Genomic DNA, 14,215 nt, shown 5'->3' on the forward strand with positions numbered 1-14,215 from the left:
GGAAATGGTTTTTGTCCCTTGGTTTGGGTTCCTGAGGGAATGATGATGTTTTGGAAGGGACAATCCCTGTGATGTGTCTGCCAGAGTGACAGCACAGCCCTTTGTCACAGGGTGTCACCAGGGCAGACCCTGCCGGGAGCTTTTTACTCATTAAATGCAGGTTGGGTGGCAGCAGGAGAAATCCCAGGTGTAAATGTGGGGCAGGGTCAGTGCACTTGGGCTGGCCCAGCTGTGCTGGGTATCTCAGCCAGGGGAGGCACAGCCTGCAGGGACAGAAATCCCCAGAGGGATGGAGGGGAATGCCAGGGAGGTGGCTGAGGGGATAATGAGAGCTCTGGCTCTTCCCATCTGTCCTTTGCTAAGCTTTAAAATCCCACTTTCTGTCCCCTTTATCACAACGTGTAATGTAAATATTTTCCATTCTCATTTACATGGCTGCTTAATATTCCTAATAACATTCCTAATTACATTATTCTGGCTCATTCAGCTTTTCAAACAGGCAGTGGCCAGGAAGAGGAGGAGAACACTTGAAAGTCAAGATTTGGTGGTTTGGAATCAAACATTTTAATGGGAGCTGCAGCAAATCCAGCTCTGGGATTGATGTTGCATGGGATTGATGGTTTGGGAATGGCTGAGCTAGAACAGAGGCAGGACAGGGTTAAAGAATAAAGCAGGGATTTATTAAAAGGATCTCCTCAATGGATCCACCTTGGGCAGCACAAGAGCCCAGCCAGGGCTACACCCCAGATGAGCCAAAATGGGCCCAAAATAGATGAGGTCTCACATTTTTAGAAATTTTGGTCTATTTACATACTGGAGTTCATTGTCCAATTACAGCTTTAGGTTATGCAGTCCCATCCTTGTTTTTCTCTCTCCAGCCCACGTTGTTTGTGCTCTTGGGTTGAGATTTGGATCATTTGTCCTTGGTCCCCAGCTGGAGCAGGAATTGTTTTGTCTCCCTGCTGCACAGAGCTCACCATCCCCTGATGTGAAGTTCAGAACTGCACACTAAAGCAGCACAGAATGTGAAAAATAGAAAAGCCAAAACCTGAGGCATCATTTGTGCCCTGGCTGTGCCCGAGGGCCATCCCCACTCTCCTGCCCACCCCTGGGCACAGCACAGCAGCTTTGTCCCCAGGGCTCCAGGATCCCCAGGTGTTTTCTGTCGGACTCTCAGGGTGGGAGCTGGAAGCTCTGGAGCCTGGAAAGGTTCAATCCCAAAATGTCATTTGGGATTAAAGTCACCCCCCAAATCAGGAGTTACCCAGACCCTGGAGCAGGGGTAAATCCCCATCCTGGGTGCTTGAGCCATGCTGTGGCTCCTTCTCTGCCATGGAAATCCCTTCCTCGTGTTTGGCTGTGCTGTGTCAGCCCTAGAACGTAGCTCCAGTGGTGATTTCATCCCTTTTAAAATTTATTTTAAGGGAAAGTCACTGGTTGCTGATATTTCCCCCTCCAGGAACAAGGAGAGCTCAGAGATCTGCAGGGAAAATGCTCCAGAGATGGTTGAGCAGGGGAATCTGGCCAGGACTTTCTGGCACACAGCTTGGACAGTTCAAATAATTTATTAGAATATTTTCCCATCTGTTTGTTATTATTAAATATGAAGGACTGGTGTTGTACAATCTTACCTTTTGGATTTATGGCCAGGAGAAATCAGTGAAGGTTTTTATTGAGTACCTTTTAACTCTGACTCAGTTACAAACGGCATTTTGAACTTCTCCTTGGTGAGGCTTTAAAGTTTAAAGCAGCTCCCAACACGTGCTGCTCTATAAGGGTCGGCACTTTCTCTTTGGAGAATTATCCTGTACAGGAACATCTTGGAGGGTTTGATTGCATTTTTGAGTCCTGGGATGCCATGGATGCTAAAACCTCCCCTCTCTGCAGATGCATCAGGGAGAGGATCTGGGCTCTCCTTTGGAAATGCAGTTTCCTTCCTTTGGGAAGCTTTGCTGTGCTCTCTTCTCTTTATTTCCCCATTTTTAGATACTTGAAAAAATAATTTATCTTTAACATCTGTGCTTTTGTGGTCACTTAGAGTGGCACACTCTCACTTTATAAAGGGTTAATCTCTTAAATCCTTTTCTAACCCAACTGAGAATTTACAATTAGACTATTTTTAAGGTCCCTCCCAGCCCAAATAATTGTGATTCTATAAAAGAAAAACAGAATTTTTTTTAATGTATAAAACCCAATGCCATTTAAACACTGGCTGCTTAATAATTATTTTAACAAATAACAGATACTTTCAATTTGGATTTGGTTCCCTTTTCTCATTTGAAATAATTTTTAACCAGAACATTTGTCCCTCCTGCTGCAGCCAGGGCGTCACTGGGTGCCACACGTGGCCTCAGGTGGTTGATAAATCACCAGGATAAGCAGTGCTGGTGTTCCAGCTGCCTTCCCACATGGATCCAGTTAGGGAACCCCAGCCCCCCTGAAAAGCTCCCCATCAGTGATTGAACATTTGCATCAAAGCCTGGGCAGTGATTTCTGCCCAGAAATTGAATTCATTCTTGGAGCAAGAGGTGCTGCCATCCACTTGGAACTGCAGGATTAAGGCAGGATATTTTCCCAGCTTTTAGGGTATGGATGATTATTTGTCTGGAAAATCCCTGAGCTATTTTTACAGTTTTACAATTCCACGTTAGTTTTGTGTTGCTGAACACTTTAAAAACTGCTTTTATTTTTGCTGGATCCTTCTGTTCTGGGGCATGTACACGATGATCTGGCCGGTCCCTCCCACCCCACAGCATTGTAGGATTTCTCAGCCTGATTTAATAAGTGCAGAGTGAGGACTGAAATCATTCATCTGGTTCATTTTAGGCACTGAAGTCATTTGGATTCCTTACAGGGGGAACAAGTTTTGTGGTGCTGGGACATCTGTGAGGAGCTGTTTAATATCACTTGTCACTGCCCTGGCTGATTGTTGTTTTCATGTGGTCGATTCCGGCGGTTTCCAGCGAAATGTAAAAAGCTGCTGCTCCAAATGAGAAGCAAAAATCCTTAATTATATGGCGGGGAATGCGCTCACAAGTGGCCGTGATGTCACTCACGTGGCACAGCCACCACCCAGGCTGCCAGCAGCACAGGAAAATCTCAGCTTGTGTTATCATGGAGCGGCTGGCTCCGTCCAGCTGGCAGCAGCACCCAGGGAATTGGGAATTTTGGGGGAAAACGCTGATTTTTCTGCTCCTCTGGTCCCTTTACCAGCAAGGCTCTGTGGTGTTTGCAATGGGGCTGGAGCAGGGGATGTTTGGAGCTGCCCTTGGTGGATTTTTGCTGGATTATCCAACCTTGTGACTTCCTCCAGGAGCCATGAAAATCAGGCAGGAGAGGCCCTGGCACAGATTCCCAGATTTCCAGAGGAGCTGTGGCTGCCTTGGGTCCCTGGACGTGCCCAAAGCCAGGCTGGGTGAGGCTTGGAGCACCCTGGGGCAGACAAAGGTGTCCCTGCCCATGGAAAGGGGGTGGAATGGGCTGAGCTTGAAAATCCTTCCCACCCAAACCATCCCAGGATTCTCTGACTTAGAATTCTCACTGCACTCTGTGTTACTTTATGAAATGATATTAAACTGGTTCTTATTTTCTTTTTTTTTTTCTTTTTTTTTTTTTTGCGGTTTTTTTTAGGTGGTTTAGGGGGTTTTGGGTTGGTTTTTTTTTTGTTTGAGTTTTGTTTTTTGGTGGGGTTTTTTTTGGAGGTTTTTTTTGTGGGTTTTTTTGTTGCTGTTGTTTTTTGGGGGGGTTTTAGGGTTTTTTGTTTTTTTTTTGTTTTTGTTTTGGGTCACCAGGCAGATTTTCAGCCTTGGCTCCTAATTCAGGTGTCTGACCATCAGCATTTCCACCTCTGTGTGTGTGTGTGTGTGTGCTCCTCTTTGCACTGTGCAGGGAGAGAACAACTTCCTAACCCAGCTGACTTTTTTGCCATTTGTCCCACAATCACCAAAGCACTGCTGCTCCCTCCTCCATCTGCTCAGATCTCTTCAAAACCAGCTTTTGAAAGCAGCTTTTTGATTTCCCGAGATGCACATTTGGTCTCCTCCCTCTTGGTCCCGCTCCCTTTGTTCCTGGAGGTTCCTGGAGGTTCAGCCTGTGGGTGTTGGGGTCACTTCTGAGCTCATGGTGTTGCAAAAGGCCTGGATGGAAGCAGCCCTGCAGCACAGCAGATTTTCAGCCCCAAAGCTTCCCTGGAGCTGGTTGGGGCTGAATGGAGACTCCTGTTTGCTTTTCTTGGGATGGAGGGATGTCCAAAAGGACCTGGCAATGCCCAGTTTCTTATTTTACTGTAATCTTGAAAAATAGCCTGGAGTGTGGACAGAGCAAATCCCCTTTTAGAATCAGAAAAATCATATTTATAGGTACTGGAGTGGTTCTGTCATGGTCTCTTGTTTAAATAGCATCTTTTTTTTATTGTTTGGTTGGTTTGGAATTTTTTTTTTTAAGGTTTTGGGTGTAAAAGATGTTGCAGGAGTTCTGGAATCATTCAGATTGGAAAAAACCTCCAGGACTGTTTAAAGTCCTCGCCTTGTCCCCAGCCCAGAGCTCTGAGTGCCACCTCCAGGAATTCCTTGAACCCCTCCAGGGATGGGGACTCCAAAGCTCCCTGGGCACTTCCAATGCCTGAAACCCTTTCCATGAAAAAATTCCTTCTGCCCTGGTAAATTCCATCAGAAACCACTCATGGTCTTCTCTTAGAATTCAGGGGAAAAGTATTTTCATGGAAAGAGTTGTCAAGCCCAGGGCAGTGGTGGAATTGCCATCCCTGGAATTGCTCAAAAACCACCAGGGGACACGGGTGAGCATGGTGGCTCTGGATTGATCACTAGACTTGATGATTTAAGAGATGTTTTCCAACCTTAAAAATTCCATCATTCTCACATAGACCTTTGAGATCCCACCCTTTGTGTCTCTTGGGTGTTGGACAGGGACATCTGCCTTGGGGTTAATCAATTACCCAACCATTTTTACCCTATTCTGTATGCAGGCTGTGCTTTAAAAGCACCATTCAGGAAAAAAAAAAATCTGGGAGGCAGAGATGATATTCCATGAGAGATTCACTTCAAATCCATGGGGAAAAGCATCCCCTGGCCTGGATTTGTCTCCTGCAGACACTCAGGGTGAAACCTGTGCTTGCATGAGGATAAAACTGAATCTGTGCAGGGCAGTGGGGGCCTCATGTGACACAGCAGGAGAAATTTGTTTAATTTGCTTTTTAATTTGAGGCTGGCTTGCTGTCTGCTTGCCAGGTGCCTTCATAGTGTTGGGTTTAATTTGTTGGTGTGAGTGGGGAATGGCAGTTTGGGATGGGGAGGAGAGCAGGTGGGGTTGGGGTGATGCCTTGAGAGGCTGCCTGGAGCAGAGGCTGGACAGGAAGGAAATAAAATTAAAAGAATAAAAAGGTTAAAGGAATAAAGCAGGGATTTATTAAAAAGCCTCAAAGGATTCACCTTGGGCAGTACAAGGGCCTGGCTGTGGCTACACCCATTTTTATAAGTTCTGCTCCATTTCCATATTGGGGTTAATTGTCCAATTACAGCTTTAGGTCATGAAGTTCCATCCTTCCTGTTTTTCTCTCCTCCATTCCCTGTTGTTTGCACTTTTTGGGCTGGAGCTGCAGCGGTGTCCTTGGTTCTGGGGCTGGACAAGGATTGCTCTGTGTGCCTGAGCTGTGAGGAGAACTGCTGACACTTTCTGTGGAGTTCAGAGTTATTATATACCAGTGCCTTCCAGAATCTGGGAAATAGCAAAGTTCAAACTGAAGGCATCAGGGGGAACAGCTGCTCATGGGTTCTGAAGCTGCCAGAAGAGAAGAAAGATTGAACAGCCAGCAGACACCTGTTTGGAGCAGCTCAGCTCCATGGGCACATGGCACGGGGCCCGATTCAGGAACAGATGGGATGAGAGTGGCAGGTTGTGCAAAAAGCTGGGGATGAGCTGCTGTGTCCTTGTGTGGTGCTGAAGAGATGCCTTAGGATTTCAGTTTTTCTATTTTTCGTGTATTTGTAGCTGTGATCACCTGCTCCTGCTGGTGTCACTTGTCCCTGGCCTCTCCTGCCTGGCTGTTCCCATTTCTCAGCCAGGCTCTTCCAGCCTTTCCCATTTCTCTCTGAGACGTGTGGGCTGTGTGTTCACAAGCTCTGCTTTTCTTCAGGCTGGACACCAGCAGGAATTTCCCCAGGCTTTGGAAGGGGCTGCCCAGGGAGGTTTGGAGTGCCCATCCCTGGAGGTGCCCAAGGAATTCCTGGAGGTGGCACTGAGTGCTCTGGGCTGGGGACAAGGTGGGGATCAGGCACAGCTGGGACTCAATGGTCCTGGAGGGCTTTCCCAACCTCAGTGATCATGGGATTTTGTGATCTTTCTCCAAAAATGGGCTTGGTGATCCTGGTGATCCCAACTTTTGTGATCCTGGCATTCCATGATTTCCATCAGGAAAGGTGAACAGGCCTGGGTGACTGTCAGGGCTGGAGCTCTCCTGCACTAAGGCTCAGATTGAAGTGTTGCCAAGTTCATTGGAATCGTCTCCAACATTTGTTTCCATGGATCCTGGTCTCCCACAATTTGGGAAAACATGGCCTGAGTTAGATGGGAAGTGTCTGGTGTTGGACTTGATGACCTTGGAGGCTTTTCCAGCTTAAATCATGCTGGGATCCTGCCCCTTTCTTTGGCCAGCCCCTAAATCAGGGGGAACCCAGGAATGCTCTGGCCTGTCTGGGCTCTGAGCCATTCCTGGGCTCCCTCCCCTCACTCCCTGGGGTCTGAGGCACAGCTCATTTTCCTTGTGAGGGTTTTCTGGGATGGCTGAGATGTTGAGAATCCTGGAATGGTTTGGGTTGGGGAGGACCTTAAAGCCCATCCAGTTCCAACCCCAACGCCTTCCACTGTCCCAGGGTGCTCCAAGCCCCGTCCACCCTGGCCTTGGGCACTTCCAGGGATGGAGCAGCCACAAATTCTCTGGGCAGGAGGATTTCAGGGAATGCTGTTTCCCATCTCCAGGGGCATCTCACCCTCCCTGGCCAGTGTGGGCACCTTCTCCTCACCTTGAGGCCAAGCTGGAGAGTTCCTGCTTGTTCCTAGGAACAGGGCTGAACTTATTTTCCTTCCTTGAAGACAGAGTAATTAAATCCAGTATGTACAGATCCCTCAAATTGACAGCCGCCCACAGAGCTAAAAACAGGAAATCCATTAACTTCATTATTTAAAAAATAAAATAAAAATCCTCCCAACTGATTCCTCTGTCACTTAAAGTTCTGCATGGAAGGAGGGCTAATTTAACGCTGCATTAACTCCCAGTTATCACCCTCCTGTTACCTAAGTAGTTCCTAATGACTACCCTGGAGAGCACTTGGAAGCTTTTAAAAGTTTTTATGCTAAATTTTTTTTTTCTGGGTAGTTTATACTTTAAGTACAAAAGTTCCTGCTAACGTTCTCCCAAATCTTCCAACAACAGCCAGAACTTTTTTCTGGTGGCTGCAGAAATGTGAAGTATCCCCAGGCTGAGGTGACTTTAAACAAGAAACAGGAAATATTTAATAATGGTGGTTGAGGATGTGGGAAGCTGGGTCAGATTTTGGGGTTGTGGTGTCCTGGGGTTGGGCTGGAGGGCTGTGGGTGCTGCAACCTGGAGAGGTTCAATCCCAAAATGTCATTTGGGATTTAAAATCACCCCCAAACCAGGAGTGATCCAGCCCCTGGAGCAGGGATAAATCCCTGGTCCTGCAGCACTGCTCAGATATTCCCAACAGGTGCTTTAGGCTCGAGCTGAAACCAAATAAACCACGCTGGGTTTCAGGGAGGTGGGCTCGGGAGCAGGTCTGATTCCAGGGAAATCAGTCTGGATTGGATATCTGCCTCCCCTTGGCTGCTGGGCTGTCTGACACACAATATCCATAGGGAGACAGCTGCACTGGGAGCTGGGAAATCTGGATCTGTTGGAGCAGCATTTGTCTGTGCCGTGCAGACGTGCTCTGGGTAAATCTGATGTGTGGCTGTTGCTGTACAAAGAGAAACAATTGGCTGTTTGCACCTTATCCTGTGTTTTAGGAAGGGGAATTAATAAGAATTAATTACGTGAGCTCTTTCTAGCATAGCCAGGTATGAGGATTGTTTTGGCCAGGTGATATTTTTGAGTCAGAAAATAAGAAAATTCATTATTCTTGTGCCTAGTTTTTATCTTCTGAAGGCTTTCAGCCCTTCCCTCCCTCACTGCTTTCTCCCTGATTGTCCAACAAAAGGTTTGGGATGAGGAGATTGGGAGAAAGGACTGTGCTGCCTCCTCTGCAGCCATGGCCAGGCTGTGCTAACTTGGGATGGTGAATTTATTTATGGCAAATAATAAAGGTGAAAATTGGACATCACTTGATGTCCAGCTACAAATACAAACCCTCCATTGCACGAGGGGCTGGAGCGTTTGGAAGAGGCAAAACACTTGAAAACCCTAAAAGGAATAGGGAAAAGCGTATTTAGATTTGGGGTTTGCTTCTTCCCTTCCCTCCTCCCCTCTGGCACCTCCTCCTGCTCCTGCTCCTCCCCTGCCCCAGCAGGGACCTCTGGAAAATCCCAGACCATGGATTTTGCCACGCCGAGTTCCGAGCGTGTCCCGAGCCCTCGGAGCGCGTGTGGGGCGGGCGCAGCCGCCATCGGACGTTGGTTTTATTCCCTTTTTTTCCCCCCCAAAAAAAACCCAGCCCGTGGCTCCCTCTCCGGCTGCGCCAGAGATAACAATGGGGGGCTTTGTGCTGCCCTGCAGCTGCTGAAATTTGACGAGATCCAAGTGAGGAAAACAGGAGCAGGTGGGTCAACAACGTGACCCTTTCGTTCCCAGCAGTATCAGTGAGCCCTGGAATAAGGATGTGTTGGTTGGGCTTGGAGGATGGGAATTGTCTCTTGGAGAGAGCCCTGATGGGGTTTGCTGCTGTTTATGGGATGGGTTTCACCCCCCAAACTCCAGGATTGGGGAGTGTTACTGGAGATTGTGCTCCCTTCATTCCCAGATTGTTCACTGGTTTTGGGATGCTCCGTGGCTTCCATGTGGATGCTCCTCAAGCTCCAATATCTGCCTTCCCATCCCACAGTCCCAAAGTGGGGCCAGGCTGGACAGGGCTTGGAGCAGCCTGGGACAGTGGAAGGTGTCCCTGCCCTGGCAGGGGTGGCACTGGGTGGGCTTTAAGGTCCCTTCCAACCCAAATTATCCCAAAAACTAGGAGAGGAATCCTGGAGTTAGTGATGTGGGAGGGTCAGTGAGGAACCCTGGAGAAATCCTGGAATTACTGACCTGGGAAGGTCAGTGAGGAACCAGCTGCCCCTCAGGTGGGGTGACCTGGCTGATCCCTTCAGGTGTCCCAGTGTGTTTGGGCTCTGTGAACCCCTGAGTGGTGTTCAGAGGTGACAACCCTCAAACCTCAGCAGGACTGGCTCCAGCCTCAGAGCTGTCTAAGAATCTGAAGGATTTGGAGTCTGAGGCTTTCAGGGCAGATGTGAACAACTGTGTGTGAGTCAGCGGGGAGGAACGGGAGGTTCTGCTGATGGATTTGGTAATCTTGGGCCTGGTGTCATCTTACAGCCCAGTGAGGGTGAGCTGAGCCCAGCTCCCCCCTCGTGCACTGAGCTGTGGATTCACTTGTGCTGTTCAACATGTTCATCTCCTCAAATCTTCCCAATTGAGCTGGAATTTTTATAGAAACCACAGCACAGGAGCGTATGGGATAATCCCAGCACTTCCAATGGCCATGGAGCAGCATCCAGCAGCAGTTTGTTTGCACGAGATGAAGCCTGAGAGAGGAGTGGGCTTGGGGGTCTTGGAGGCCTTCTCCAAGCTTAACATTTTTCTAGGAATGACAAATTATGGTCAGGATGAGTCTGTGCTGGATGGGGAAGGAAGAGGCCAGGAGAGGTCCAGGGTGTGAGGATGGATGGATGGATGGATGGATGGATGGATGGATGGATGGATGGATGGATGGATGGATGGAGGCTGGGAAGAAGCACAGTGGGTGATGGATCCTGGAAAACTGATCCCACATGGGCAGCTGTGAAGGCTCCATCCCTCAGGAAGGGGTTTATGAATAAATCAGAGCCTCTCCCAGCTCATCTGCCCTGAACCTGGTTTTAGCAGGACCTTGAGGCAGGAGCAGAGCCCCACATGCCCTCACCGGGGAGCAGCCAGAGCTGGGCAGCATTTAACCCCACACTGGGTGAATTTTGGGGCTCAGCCTGCTGTCCCAGCCTGCGAGCAGAGTCTGTCCTTGTCTGCAGGGGCAGTTAAGCCCAGCTTGGGGCCGGTTTAGCTGCAGAGCAGCCGGGGGTGCCAGGGCTGTGCCCGGCAGCTGGCAGCGCTGTTTACTCCGTGCTGCGCCCGGCACGGCTCCATCCTGCTGTGCCAGCTGGTGCCAGGATTCCAGCCCTGGCATCCCTTTGGGATAAAAGCACAGGTGCAGGGCTGAACTCGTGGTCGAGGCCATGCCAGGAAGGCTTGGCTTGGCTCGGTGCTGGGAGCGTCCTCCTGGATGTGCGGGAATTGTCCTGCAGGATGCCAGCGTCCTTCTGTGCCCCTGGCTGGGAACTGGGGTGAAAAACAGAGCAGGGAACGCTGCTGCTGTGCCCTGCTGGGTGAGGGCAGTGCTGCTCTCCGAGGGAATGCATGCACAGGGATGCAGGAGTCTGGATCCCACCCCGACACCCATCCCCAGCAGGGCAGGGTGGTGATTTCCATATGAAAACAGGGATAACAGTGGGATTCTTGTGCTGGCAGGAATGAGGGAGATCTACGACCCTTTTGGTGCCAGTCAGCCCCAGAGCTGGGTTCAGGCACAATTAACCTTTCACTTTTGGGATGAGCCGGTGCTTTCCTGCTGCAGCTGCTTTTTGGGACAATATTCCTCACTTCTCCTTCCAGAACCATTAATTTGGGCATCTGGGGGGGCTGTGCTGTGGGCAGGGAGGAGGGGAAGTTTTAAATGACTTTGATGTGCAATAATCTGAGTTTTTAAAATTGCATTTTGATTTAAGGGGTTTTTGCACATTAAGATTTAAAAAAAAGGAGGTTTCACGACTGTTATTGGAAATATTTTCGAGCAAATTGAAAGTGGTTTTTCTTGTGTGACAACATCAAATCGGGCTGGAAAAATCTTGGGGTAGGGGATCAGGGGGCTCAGGCTGAAGCTGGAATGGGTTTGGAATATGTTTAGAATGTGTTTTCTTTGGGCTGGATGAAGGGAATTGTTATGGATCAAACTGGTGAGGTGCCTGGAGAAACCTTGGGAATGAACTGGAGCCATGGGCACTGCCTGATTCAATTGACATAGCTGAGAATTTCAGTGCCTTAATGGCTCCACCAAGGAATTTTCAGGAATTCTCCTCACCAATGTGCCATTTAATGTCTTTTTTTAAAATGGTTTCAGAGAACAATTCTGTCACACAGAAATATCTGAGAATCAGAACAATTGGAGGTGGGACAAAGCTGCAGCGATTTAGTTTTGGCAGGGATAATTTGGTGCTTCCAGACGTGGCGAGGGTTGGACTTCACCTGTCAAAACAGAGCTGTGTGTTCTGCTTCTCTTGGAATAATCATTGCAATATTTGTAGGCTGGGATGGAGGAGAAAATGCAAAATACAGATTTGCGTGGATCAGGTGGAGTCTGTCTGCTCCAGGGGACCCAGGGAATGGATTCATGGTGGGATCCCAAGGCTCTGCTTTGAGCTCAGTCCAGGGTAATTTGGTTAAATCCAGGGATGGGTAAAATCCAGCACTTGGTAAAAGTGGCCTAATGGACAATTTTGGTACTATTTTGATTTTTTTTTGCAATTAAAATTCCGAGCTTCTCATTGCACTGAATGTTGATGGTGACAAGATCTAATGGGATCTTAATTGCTATTTTTTGAAGCTAAAACTGCCCTAATTTGGCAAAAATCCAGCCCAGTCCATGGCACTGCTGCATCCGTCCATGACTGGAGGAATCAGTGGCACTGCTTGCAGTTCCCATGCCACTTCCCAGGGTACCTAAATCTCATTTTTTCTGGTTTATAGCAGAAAAATTAATCCCCCCTGTGTGGGATGTCTATTTTAGGGCAGCTGGTGCCAGATTTCCCCCAAATTAACTTTAAAAACCATTCAAGGTGTTGTTTTTTTCAGTCCTTCCATTTAAATTTAATTCCAGGACAACTCCCAGCACTCTCACCATAATTACTTCCTTCTTCACTTCTCGTTGTCTCTGCAGGATGGGAATCACAGCTCCTGGAGACAGGATTCCTGGGAATATTCCTGTGCCCCCTCTGGAGCCTGTCCCGCCTGCCCCAGGGCTCTCCTCCCTCCAGGATTGTCATCTGGAGCTTCCGCTGGCTCATCTTCAGGATCATGCTGGGAGCGGTGAGTGGGGATTCTCCTGGGGCTCCTTGCAGGTGCCAGCAGCAGGAACGTCCCATCCCAAATGTCCCATCCCAGCTGGGAGTTTCCCAATCCAGCACCTCGGGATCCATTGGTTTGGGAGTTTTTCCCATTTTCAGGATCATGCTCTGAGCCGTGAGTGGGAATTTCCCTTTGGCTTCTTGGAGATGCCAGCAGCAGGAATGTCCCATCCCAAATGTCCCATCCCAGCTGGGAGTTTCCCAATCCAGTGCCTCAGGGTATACTGGTTTGGCAGTTTTCCCACTAACCAGGAAAAGCTTCCTGCTCTGGTCCTCAGGATGCTTCAGCTCTCTCCTGGTTTTGTTTTGAGGAGGAGGGAATGATCTGTGTGGATGTGTTGGTGCTGCACTTGAGGGGCTCTTCCAAAGGAATTAAAGGGAATTTGGGCGTTGTGGCTTTTCCACAAGATTGTTGGAATCCTGTGGGTAATTCCCAGCTTTCCTCAGATTTCTTCTCCTTTGTTTTTGCTTTCCTGAGCTGTCACTCTCTGCTCTGTACTTCCAAACTGAGCAATTGCTGCAGAACTGTCCTGGTGCCAGAGGGAATTCCCAAGCAGCTTTAAGGGAATCCATCAGGACCTGACACATCCCATTAAAATTAAAATCAAGGTGTGGCAGGAGTGTTCTCCCATCAGCTCCATCTGCTTGGACCTTCCAGAACATCCCAAAACTTGAAAGCTGAAGATCATCACTGTAGGAGGAGTGGTTGGGTTTTTTTAGAATTTTGCCTTGGAATTTTTTTCAGGGATCTCAGGGTGAAGGTTTTATTTGGGGCATTTTTCACCAATGGGATCTGAACCAAACGTCAGCACATCCTGAGGGATGCAGGCTGGATCCCAGGATCCTGATGCTTCTTTGGATTCAGGGATTGCCTGGATGGGGCACTCAGAGCTCTGCTCTGGTTGGCACTGTGGGGATTGGTCATGGGATGATGATTTTGTAGTTCTTTTCCAGCCTCAGTGATCCCAGGATTCTGTGGTTCTCAGCCATGATGTGATTGTTGAGTGAATTGACACCAGGCATAGCCAAACATCCCCAATTTCCTTAAAAATTGATCTGATCACCAATTTGCTTTCCTTCTAAACTGGGATCTGCCTGAGATTTTTTCCTGCAGATGTGTCTCATAAATTCTGAATTATGGGGCAGGCTGGGTATGAAGGAAAACTCTGCTTCCCAAACATCTCTGTTCCCATTATCCCCGTGCTGCTCTCCGCTTTGCCAGGAGAGCAATAACTCCTGATATGTTTGGGAAGAGACATGTCCCTGTGTGCCTGGGACACTGATATATCACTGACAGCCACAGGAGAGGAAAACATGGAAAGGTCATTAAATGGAGACCCCCACAAGCGAGTGATTGATGGGATCTTTAATGTTTTGGGGCCTGAAGTCGTGTAGGATTTCTCCTGGGCTGGGGGAGCGGCTCAGCAGGCAATGGGAAGGAGAAGGATCCTCCTGGAGCCCAGGTGCACCTGCTCCCAGTGCATCTTTGGTTTCCTCCTGAGCTGGCCAGGAGCTCAGCACGTGCAGCAGGAGTTTCCCCAGTGGGATTGGCAGGGTTGGTGTTTTCTGCAGGAATTTCAGCTTTCCCACCTGGTTCTCCTGGGATTCTCTGGGCTGGTTGGGGTGGGGCTTTCCTTGGGAAATCCTCCAAGCAAGAAACATTCCCTGGGGGCAGCTGGGCTTTCCTCACCGTGTGCTGGGTGTTAGGAGAGCGTTTTGGGAATGTTCCTTGGGCGGGCGAGGTGGTGTCTCCATCCCAGTGCTCTCCTGTTTTCCATGGTCCCTTCCTGAACCACAGGGCTGATTTCACTTTCAGCCC

General features: G+C 48.9%; 1 protein-coding gene across 1 annotated transcript in view; it reads left to right on the plus strand.

The window, feature by feature from the left end:
• LMF1 (lipase maturation factor 1) overlaps positions 1 to 14,215 on the plus strand; it is a 136,198-nt gene that overhangs the window by 31,655 nt on the left and 90,328 nt on the right. Inside the window, exon 4 of the mRNA XM_058816187.1 lies at positions 12,210 to 12,358. Coding sequence (XP_058672170.1) covers positions 12,210 to 12,358 — 149 coding nt within the window. The remainder of the gene's footprint in view (positions 1 to 12,209; positions 12,359 to 14,215) is intronic.

The sequence above is a fragment of the Ammospiza caudacuta genome, chromosome 17 (assembly GCF_027887145.1).
Source record: "Ammospiza caudacuta isolate bAmmCau1 chromosome 17, bAmmCau1.pri, whole genome shotgun sequence".
NCBI classification, from domain to species: Eukaryota; Metazoa; Chordata; class Aves; order Passeriformes; family Passerellidae; genus Ammospiza; species Ammospiza caudacuta.